Genomic DNA, 11,416 nt, shown 5'->3' with positions numbered 1-11,416 from the left:
TATGGGAAGAACCTAAAGTGGCCCAGAAACTCGCAAAAAACGTGTTTGTCCGTTTAGTTTGTCCGTTCTGGGCTACTGTAGAAACATGGCAGCCTCTATGGAAAAGGACCAGCTCCATATGTAGATATAAAGGGCTCATTCTGAGGTAATGAAAACAATGAGTTTTATTTTCAGGTGATTTTACACTAATTAAAACATACTTATAAATATTATATTCCATTTCCGCCAAATTTGTTCTGCTAGATGCCACTAAATTCTACAAACTGCACCTTTAAGTCTTCTTTTGTACTCCATAATTTTCAACAAGGACAGATAAACACATAGTTTTACTTCTACTTTCAATATCTAAGTCAAATAACAGCAGAATACTTCAGTTTTAGTAATATTTCGGAGCACAAGTGGCTCCCTGCCAGATGGGTCATATAAAACGGTGTACAAGCTGAAAACAGTGATGTCACTGCCCAGCGGACATCTCCACACACTGTCTCTTTAATTTCAGTGCAGTCCAGGGGGCAGGGTCGTGTTTTTTTTTTTCCTCCTCTTTCTTGGACTCGGAGCGTTTGCGCCAACCACAGCAGCAGCAGCAGCAGCAACAGCAGCAGATTGAATGAAGTGTGTTTGCAGGCTGCTGGCCACACGGAGGACACCGTGCTGGCCTGTTCAAGATGCCAGACATGAACAGCCACAATACATCATTATTTTGCAGCTCTTGACAGGGCGGATTTGAGCCTCTTTTTTTTTGCATTTCTCCAATAGCACCTCTCTTTAAAAAAAAAAAAAAAAGCTGCAGGGGCCTTGAGAAATCTCCGCCTTGATGGTATCTGGAGAGAAGGCGACTGGCAGCTCTCTGCACGGATGATAAAGAACTTGGGGGGGCGGGGGGGAAGGAAATGGTCAAGATGGCAGCTGTGTACGGAATGATAAGGCTGATGTGTTGGCATTGCATGTAGTAATAGACCTTTTTTCGTGTGTGTGGCATGCACGTCGCAGGATCGCGGTGCGGGACGCGGGCGCTTGTAAAGGAACGCCGTACGGATTCCTCCAGGACTCTCCGTCGCTGACTTCTCTTCCCTTCCCCGCGTCGTTAACTCCACATTTGGCAAAAAAATTAAAAGAAAATTAAAAAAAAATTGCAATGCATGTTGGCCAGGGTGTGGGGCTGTGCACGAGAAAAGGCAATGTTTTGTTAATGCTGGTCAGCCGGATCAGCTCTGTGTGCTGCGGATAGACCGCACAGAGGAGCAGGATAGACAGACAGACACGTGTTGGGGACCGGGCTGCAGACTGGATATTTGCATATCGTTGCATAGTAAATAAACTGTCCCTGAAACCTGCACACAACATTGATGGAATGCGACCTGAGTGATTTTATAACCCTTTGTGCGACGACCGAGATATTGCGATTAACATGGCTGAGGCGCCGCGCAATGGCAACGAGCCTCCTCTAAACGTTGAGATAGATCCGGATTTCGAGCCCCAGAAGAGGCCACGGTCCTGCACTTGGCCGCTGCCCCGACCGGAGTCTGGTGCGGGCAAGCCCGGGACAAATGACACTGACGTAATCCCCGAGGAAGAGGATGACGAGGGTGGCAGCACGGAGAGCGACGCTGCTCAGAAAGGCTGCGGTGGTGGTGGTGTTAAAGCCCGGGAGCCGAGCAGGAGCAGCAGTAGCAGCTCCGCCTCGCAGCCTGTGGAGGTCCAGCGCGGCCACAGCAAGGAGGAGGCCGCCGACGGCTCCCCTTCCTCCGGGCAGACCCCCGCAGCGGCTCCGGGCGGCTCTGCCTCCCAGCAGCTGAGGAAGTCCTCCGCCCGCAGGAACGCCTGGGGCAACTACTCCTATGCAGACCTCATTACCCAAGCCATCGAGAGCTCCCCCGAGAAAAGGCTGACCTTGTCCCAAATCTATGACTGGATGGTGAGGTCTGTGCCATATTTCAAGGACAAAGGCGACAGTAACAGCTCTGCTGGCTGGAAGGTGAGCGGTGACATGCTGGTGCTGTCATCATAACAAAGACCATACTGTGGTCATGTAAAAACACACACACAATGCACACACAGATGTTGTTCATGCAGGAGCAGAGGAGGAGGGTGCAAGCACATTTTGTGTTATTTGCAGACACCACCATTTACAGGGTGATTTTTTAGTGTATATTTTTAGCTTCATTGTGAGGCATATTTGAGTGTCAGTGTAGATAATCAGCAGGGAATTGGTGAAATGTGTGGCTGCCTAACAAAACACATGGTGTAATATGACATATGATCCAAGCTGCTGTCAAAATATAAAGGTACAGTTGTAATAGTGTGTGCATCAAATTACATACACCATTAGTTCTGCACCTTTTTAAAAAAAAAAAAAAAAAAAATCAGTACACACAAATCCAGTTTCTGTCCCTGCATTAAGAGCAAAGTAGGTATGAAACTCATAACAGGCGATGCAAAGTTAATTTCACTTTCAGACAAACTGCTCAGATTGCAGCACGGAGGCTTCTTACAAGCTACAGTGGGGCCCTGCTTCTGTTTGATTTTAAGGATTAGTTCAGCCTGGAAAACCAATTCATCTGTCATGGAATCAAGACTGATGAAAGCTTTGAGCTTTGCAGGATTTAGATGGGGAAAGGGGGGGTTAGAAAAAACTCTGGAAATGGGTTTGTAATCCTGCACAACTGTGGATGTGGGATGCAGGCCGATTCCATGGAGTTTCTTCATGGAGAAATGACAGTTAACAGTGAAGATTGTGGTTTTTAAACCTCCTCATGCTGATGCGAGATGATATTGGTGTATAGGAGAAACAAATCGATGCTAATGACTGATTAATCTGCACAGAATCAGTTGTTTAGTTAATACTTCTGACTGGTGGTGGTCGGTTTGCATACGTGTTTGGATGCTCATTTGCCGCCAGATGCATTTAGTGGTTGCAAGCAAACGTTGGCTTGCAGAGGAAAGGGTTAATGTTAGGGTTTCAGAAGTGCTGACATCAGCATTTCCTAGGAGATGCTTTGTAGCTGTGTGACATTCAGCAATCAGCTTAAGGTTGGGTCATCTGCATGAGGTGCTGGTGGTGGTGGTGGGGGGGGGTAGTCATGCAAAAATGTCCCCAGTATGTTCAGGGTAGCACTGAATGGTTGTAAATCAAGACCTGTCACATGTCTCCTTGCCAACAACAAACCAGGAAAACACACTGACCTCAGATTAAATGACAAGCTTTGTCTGCAGCTCCAACACAAGGTTAAAATTTTCTCATTTTGTCTCTGTAGTGAATCCAAACGTAATATACAGCTCCTATGGATGACCGGCCAGCGGCTCGGCCCCGCTGTGTGCCACACTTGTCTTTTCATGTGGCCCCTGGGCACAAGAATCAATCAGCTGACTATAAATTATGTAGGTCAATGTGTAGCAGTGTGAGAGAAGCTCAGTGTTTCTCTTTGGATCTGGCTCTGGCTAAACTGGCATTGCTCCAGTCCCCGCTCAGAACGAGGCTTTGCTCAAAGGGTGCTGCAGCACTGCTGTAACTGCGTGGGGGAGGGGAAGGCAGGAGTTTGCTCTTTGTGATTTATCTTTTTAAACGCTCTATGGCTCATACTGTATGTACCTGTGCAGCATGCAGAAAATTAAACACTTCTGACGCTTAATAGGTGAAATTATGGCTACTAGCTTTTTCTGTAAGAAGGGAGGTCTGGTGGCTGTAGCTGCTACTCTGTACATTGTTTGTTTTACCACACAGAAAATTACACATGTAATCCAGGATAAGATGCATATCTTAAACCCCAACAAGACTCCGCAGTCTTTACTAGCTGTATAAAGGAGGTAAACACAATAAAAGCAACACCTGTGTTATGTAATTCAATCAAATAATGTAATATCTGCCTTAGTAAAGCTTTTAACGTTCAGTTTTTTTCCATCCAAGAGGAGATGAGTTAATCATTTGATCATCTGTATGTTGTAGGTTACAAGATAATGCACTGAACCGTTCTATACTGCAAAGCTATAACAGCTATTTTGTCCACCTGCTGTAATATAATGAAATCCAATACAGAAACACTGTAATTTATGGTCTCATAAACGACCATAGAGTTGTCTCAGCCAAAACTGAAGAGCCATAAAGGTTTATTTATTTACTGCAGGGCTGTTATGTTGGATTGCATTAGATTGAACAGGGCAGGTGTTGTTTTTATTGTGTCTACTCCCTGTAGGTAATGGGATGATTAACATAGTGCAATAAATAAATGTCTTGGCTCGTTTTTTTTAAAGACAGAGTTCCTTTGGTGTCATGTCAACACGTTCAGCTATAAATTTTTGCATTGAAAGAATCAAATTTATCCAATATCATGCCTGTCGATTGTCTAAGGTGTCTAAAAGAGACTCTTTTTCATTTTAATTACTTAGAACTTGTCAATTTTCAAATCCTACTGAAAATAAAGATGTAGCCTACCAAACCAATCTGTGGGATCGGTATTGGCCTGATACTGACCATACTGAGTGGATCAAGTTTCAGCCAGACATGATCGAACCACTTTAAATATCTATATATATAATTTGTTTGTCAATGTCATTATGAAATTCACTGTTTCATTAATTCAAACACAGGAGACACCTCGATTTTTAGGACCACGGCAATCTCTGAAGCGTAATATTGTTTTTTTTATACCAGTGAGGGAGCTGTTACACAGATTTTTGATTTTTTTTTTTTTTTTTTTTTTTTTTTTTTTGAAAAACAGAGCAGTGGTATCAGATTGGTACTCAGTACTGACACACTGAGTTTCAGTATCTTATAGGAATCTGTGTTTGCAGAGAAAAGGTTCAGATCAGAGCATCTTCACCCATTAATAATGGTTTCAATCCATATTTGCTCTGCGCCTTGATGTTAATCAAGTCAACAAAAAGAACAAATGTGTTTCAGAGGACTTAAGAGTTTCATTATTAAATCGACCACAAAGAATCACAAGCATCCATGTGTCTTTTACTACGGATGCACCTGAGTAAACATTAAAACGACTAAAAGCTCGAGTGAAATCGGGCGACAAAGTTAATAAAATGTTTGAACTTGCAGTGGAACTAAAGCTCGAATCTGTTTTGCTCAATTTGGCATAATTTGATTAGTGGAAAGTCAATTTATTTATAGAGCACATTTAAAAACAACACGTTAGAAACATTTTGAGAGAAACTGAAAATACTTTTTAGACATTTCAAATTCAACTGGATGATGTGTTTCTTGGTGTACGACATTAGTGCACAGTGGACAGATGGGATGATGTTTGTAATAGTGAATAGTGTTGGATGTTTATTTATGGCTTGTTGTTAAGGGATGATGTCTGTACATTTTCACCCGAATTCAACAAGGTCAAGACTTTTCCTCAGGCTCCTTTTTTTCAACCTTTGGAGAAAAGTAGAAATACTAAAAACATCCATATCCTGTCCGGACACAGGTGCTGGCAAAGAAAAAAAAAAGAAAAGGAAGGAATCAAAAGCAAACAAAGCCTGAGTCGCTCCCCCTGTGTGAGATTCATCTGCTTTTAATTATTATGCTTGTATTTTGCATTTTTCTTACTGTCAACAAATCTAATGAAAAGACCAAAACCAACAATGAATCGATCCCGTAGTTTTGTCTTTTATTCCTCTGTGCCATTGAGCTAATTGTCCAAAAACTATTAAAACACATACATGAGCAGCACAGTTGCACTGGCTGACATGTTCCTTCATTAGGATGAACATGTGCAGCAGTTTATTTTGAGTGAATCCCACATACATCATCCTGCTGCTGAAATTACACACTAGTGTGTGTGTGTGTGTGTGTGTGTGTGTGTGTGTGTGTGTGTGTTAATCCGCAGTTGAAAATTAATTGTTCCCAGCCAATGCACCCTTCATTCCTGTTTGATTAATGCGAGCTAAACATTACAGACCCATTCTGCTTTAGGAAAAATTCTTCATCTTTTTAAAAAGTGAAAACTATATATTTATGACCTATTCCTTCAGGAGGAACCAATCATCTTGTGGCTAAGTGCTGCAGACAAGCTGGGGAAGTCAGAAAGTACTGAGAGATGGACTAACACAATGTCGGTTTTGATCTGTTCGTGGGAAGTGTTGACAATAAGAAAAAAAAATATAAAAACAGCAGCCTCATCCTTTAAAGTCAGTCATTTAGCCTAACTAGAAGGTTATTGGTTAATTCTGAGTGAGAAACAAATATCATCCACCTTTCCATTGAACCTATAGTGTGTGGAAACAAGAAGAGCAATGCGATGAGGTACCTGATGTATATGTTTGACTCACATGTGCTGTGTTGTTGTGAGTGATGAAAGTGTTTGCTAGTTGCCCTAATCCTTTAATTGGCTTGAGGCGAGGGCTTTGCTGGAAGTTTGATGTCAGTGGGTCATTCTGTTGACTCATAGTATTCAGAGGATAACTGTGGCCAGCCCTCCTTTGTGATCACTTAGTCATCACAAAGCTGGAGAGCGAATTCCTTCACAGCTACTTTTTATAGGATCCACATTTTGAAGGCCACTGAAGGCTTTGTCTAGCTGTAGTTTGTTGGAGCTCGTTTGGTGTTTGATTAGTTTAATCTTCTGAGAGATGGGTTTAAATAGGACCTCGGTTTACGCAAGTTAAATCAAGCTTAAGAGAATTATGCTGGACCCTCTCCCAGTGAAGTTGGCCTTTGGGCTGCGGAGATCTCTGCAGAGTTCCCTCTGTTGCTGCAGAGGGAACAGCAACAGAGGGAACCGAGCAGGAACATGTGACCATGTTCCAGCTGTTTAATTTTGTACATGGTTGGGAGCATCTCCAGGGAAATCCTGTAGACCTTCCCCAGCAGCCAGAAATAGGTCACAGTGTGAGGTGCAAAGAAAAGTGTCTCTTAGAAGACACTGCAGTGTAAGATTTGTTCACAGTACTCTGTAGTAATAGTTAATTTAGTACCAAAATGACAGCATTACAGCATTGGATGTCTTGTTAATGGTCTTCATCTTTTATCTTCAGTGGAACAATGGTGACCCAAAGTGCATATACTGTACCTACAGGCTGACTATTTCTTATAAAAAGTATATCTCCACAGAAAGTGCAGTAATGTTTTAAAGGATAATTCTGGTTTATTACACCCTGGCTCTTGAATTTCACATTTTCGGTAATCTTACTCATCCTAACAATGACTCCTCAAGTTAACTGCTGAGATCAGGGAAATGGTGGCATCACTAAAAAGAAGTTCAAACAATCAGGCAGGTTTTAAACAAACTCCTAGGTTAGCTGAACTTTTTTGGTAGAGAAAAACAAAGATGAGCAGTAAAATAATTATCCAAACTGGCAAAACATCACAAAGGTTAATTTAATAGTTGTTCAGAAGTTTTTGAAAATATCGCACAATCTTCCTCAGTAGATGATCAGTTGTCATGAAATTGCAGATATTCACATTTCCATTCTTCTGAGCACTTCAAGGACTCTTTGCCCATGTTTTATTAAAAGTTGAGATTGAAAGTTCAAACGTCTTTCAGATTTCACAATGAAAATTACAATTCCATCTGCTGAGGAAGCTCACATGGTACGATCAAAAGCTCCAGAACAGTTACTGAACGGACCTGTCTGTTTAAACCATCTATCACAGTTTACAGACCAGCTTTCTGATTCAACTGTGACTTACTGTTTTTGCCCTAATTGTGCATGAACAGTTATTCTGTCCAGTGAGAGTTTTTCAGGTGTGCTACCTTTCTGTTTATAAAGTAATAAAGTGGTTTAGTAGATAATCTCCCCAATATGCTGGTTTGTTTACAACCTATCTGATCATTTGATTTCTTGTCCCATCAAAGGTAGTTTTATCTTATCATATGTTATCATAACTCATAGAAACAATTGCCAAAACGACATCAGTAAGATTCAGCTTATAAAAAAACTACCTTGTAGGTATGTGCTTATATCTATATTAAGAAATGCTTTTGCACATACATATATTTTAATGAATTTATTTGTTTTCATTGCAGAATTCCATCCGACACAATCTGTCCCTCCATAGTCGTTTTGTGAAAGTCCAGAATGAAGGAACAGGGAAAAGCTCCTGGTGGATGGTCAACCCAGAGGGTGGAAAAGGAGGGAAAGCTCCACGACGACGAGCTGTATCCATGGATAACAGCAAGTACATCAAGGGAGCCAGAGGACGTGCCACCAAGAAGAAAGCCTCGCTGCAGGCCGCCCAAGACGGTAGCTCAGAGAGCTCCTCAAGCCTCTCCAAATGGACAGGAAGTCCCACCTCCCGCAGCAGTGACGAGCTGGACGCCTGGACAGACTTCCGCTCCCGGACCAATTCCAACGCCAGCACACTGAGCGGTCGTCTGTCACCAATTCTGGCCAACCTGGAGCTGGACGAGGTGCCTGATGATGACTCACCCCTCTCCCCGATGCTGTACTCCAGCCCCAGCAGCATGTCGCCGTCCACGGGGCCCACAGGGCTCTCTGACCTGGCAGGTACCATGAACCTCAACGACAGGCTCTCTGACAACCTGATGGATGATCTTTTAGACAATATCAGCCTGACAGCATCCCAGCAGCCTCCTCCTGGAGAGGAAGACAACGGAGCCAATGGTCAGGGGAGCTCAGTGTTTACCTTCAGCTGCTCAGGTAGCCCCTCTGGCAGCTACGGGCCTAACCCTCTTTTTAGCCCACCGTCCATCACAAGCCTGCGCCAGTCGCCCATGCAGACCATCCAGGAGAACAAGCAGACCACCTTCTCCTGCATCTCCCACTTCAGCGACCACCAGACCCTGCAGGATCTGCTCAGCCTGGACACCCACAGCCACAGCAACGTCATGCTCACCCAGTCCGACCCGCTGATGTCACAGGCCAGCACCGCCATCACCTTGCAGAATTCCCGCCGTAATGCCATGCTGCTGCGCAAAGATCACGTGTTGGTGAACCACACCACCGCAGGTCAGGCCCAAAGCTCTTCAGTGCCTGGTTGGCAAGCTGGCTTGTCAACCTCAGACAACGGAGGCCTGGGGCTGAGCGGCGACGCCGGCCACCCCAACGTCAAGCAGCCGCACCTGAAGTCTCCCAGCAAGAACGCCTCTATGCAGCTCGGCTCTGGTTTGTCCGGCCAGGACCGCTTTCCCGCTGATCTGGACCTCGATGTGTTCAACGGCAGTCTCGAGTGTGACATGGACTCCATCATTCGCAATGAACTGATGGACGCAGATTGCCTGGACCTCAGCTTCGACTCTCGCCTCACCTCTGCCCAGAACGCCAACAGGAATTCAGGAAGTTTCTCGAGCTCGAAACAGACCTCCCCTCAGAGCTGGGTCCCAAGCTGAGAAGCTCTAACAGAGCTCAGCATGATCAAAAAAAAAAAAAAAAAAAATTGGGGAAAATGTAAATTGGGTTTCATTGTCCTGCATTGTGCAACTAGAGGGAAGAAAGTATGTAAAAGTGTATTCATGTAGTATTTTTTTCCATTATTTTTAATGTGAGGGATTATGTTCGGTACTGTATTTTAAGTGTCTGAGACACACATAAGTGTCTTTAGAGTGGAGAAAAAAAAAAAATCCTTTAAAAAGATCAATACCTGGGCGGTGTGAACAACAGTATTGACTGGAATGGAACTATGGGACATTTTGTTAAAACTATATAAAAAAAAAAAAACATCAACTCGTGTTAGTCTCAGGGAATCACTCGTCACAAAGTGATACATGAAACTGAAGATGAATTATGTTTTCACCCTGCTTTCTCTCCTCTTTCACACCCTTTCATACCTAAACCAACATTTTTGCCAAACCAGCTGTCAGCCTGTTGTGGGTGACAGCCTGTTTACAGAAAAAGCTGCAGAGAATGTTGCATTATTACGTTCCAGTGGAGGATACTTGACAAGCTTTTTTTTTTTTTTTTTTTTTTTTTTTAAAGTTTCTTTGAGAGTACGTAGCCCTAAACCGGACTAAAAGATTTAAAAATTTACAAAAAGCTTTTTTTCTTCTTTTTTTTTCTCCCATTGATGCACCGAGTCACGCACCAAATATCAATCTGTAGAGGTAATATGTTATCAAGATGTGAACTGATCTACATTGTGTGGTTTTTTGTATGTAATGTTTTATTTTTATTTAGCAAATTTTACCCTGTGATTTTAGTGACCTTACTGTAAATTTTGTTCCTTCTAAAGGTGCATTAATGAAGTCTTGATAATATGGTGTTTCTGCTGCAGACCCCTCTTCGCCATCTTCCTCCTACTCTTCTTCCACTTACTGCAATATTTGGAAGTACTGCTCAGTATACAAAGTTTAGGACAGAATTAAGGACAGTGTTTAGCAATCAACATGATTTAGCTCTAGTTGACAACATTTACATTAGCAAACACGTAGGACTATTTGGAATAAAATAACCACACTTGGAGACGCCTCAGCACTACAATATTTGGTGCTATAAATAAGAAGATAGCAGGGAGTGGCTGCAGATGGAGCGGCATTAGTAGCCTCCCTTTGTTATCAGCACTACAGCAGGTTCTGGGTAAAATTATGTTTCCAACCCAGTGAGAGGAGGTTGTGTAGTATCTTTAGAGCCTTTTTTTTTTTTTTTTTTTTTTTCGCCATTTATGAAAGAAACAACCACAGTATTTTAAATATTGCCAAAATATTTCTGCATTTAAATAAGTGGAAATAGGAGGATATACAGTGTATAAATAGTAGGAACCAGTGCTATAAGGGCAAAAAAAAATCTACATCAGCACAGTTTTTGTAGGAACACCAGGATGACTTTTTTATTTTTTTTATTTTACATTTTTATGACATTTTCAGTGAATGTCTTCTCCCTAAATTGACCATTTCAGAAGACATGTTGGTTTTATTTATTTAATTTCTTCCTCTTACTTCCTTTTCCACATGTGTAGTGAGTCAGAGCTGTGCAAAGCACCTTTTTTTTTTTTTTTTTTTTTTTTTTTTGGTGGTCTGTTCAAACTCACCTACATTTTTCCACCTCAATCGGGTATTGATCAGGACTGACAAAGCATAGACAAGTGATGCCTGAAATTGTGTCCACCATTTAGAGTTATTAAGAAGATCTACGATGTTACATCCTGATGAATTTAACTGATATGGATTTGAGTGAAATATCAAATCCGATTAGCTTAAGTGTTTATTTAACAGAAATATGTTCTGCACAATTGTGCTTCCAATTATAATTTTTGTAGCTTCACATGGATGATTTAATCTTAAAACTACAGAAAAATAACTTGACGCTTTGTTATTTTCTACATTAATTTTGAGTAACACTCACTGCCAATATCCATACTTCATTTCTTCCTATTGCTCCTACAAAAAAAAGGACATCAAGTTGACATTGCCAGTTGTAATTCCAGTTTCTCTCTTGGTTGTATCAGAGATGGTGCATGTAAATAAAGCTTAAAGAACCACTGAATATCTGGGGTTTTTTTGATATACCTTTTTTATTTCTGTCC

General features: G+C 42.1%; 2 protein-coding genes across 8 annotated transcripts in view; both read left to right on the top strand.

Annotated features, from left to right (window-relative positions):
- Positions 1-202: 202 nt before the first annotated feature.
- Positions 203-11,376, top strand: foxo3a (forkhead box O3A). Its single transcript, XM_044374310.1, has 2 exons — positions 203-1,975; positions 7,965-11,376. Exons 1-2 carry the CDS (start codon positions 1,409-1,411, stop codon positions 9,285-9,287), a joined length of 1,890 nt encoding a protein of 629 aa, XP_044230245.1. The 5' UTR covers positions 203-1,408; the 3' UTR covers positions 9,288-11,376.
- si:ch73-242m19.1 overlaps positions 9,908-11,416 on the top strand; it is a 28,954-nt gene continuing 27,445 nt past the window's right edge. For all 7 annotated transcript variants that reach the window (XR_006407283.1, XM_044374233.1, XM_044374237.1 and 4 more), the window contains exon 1: positions 9,908-9,998. The gene's annotated coding sequence lies outside the window, so the exon portion shown is untranslated. The remainder of the gene's footprint in view (positions 9,999-11,416) is intronic.

Source organism: Thunnus albacares, chromosome 15 (assembly GCF_914725855.1).
Source record: "Thunnus albacares chromosome 15, fThuAlb1.1, whole genome shotgun sequence".
Taxonomy (NCBI): domain Eukaryota; kingdom Metazoa; phylum Chordata; class Actinopteri; order Scombriformes; family Scombridae; genus Thunnus; species Thunnus albacares.
The sequence above is the reverse complement of the archived record's forward strand: the minus strand, read 5'-3'. Positions and strand labels throughout refer to the sequence as shown.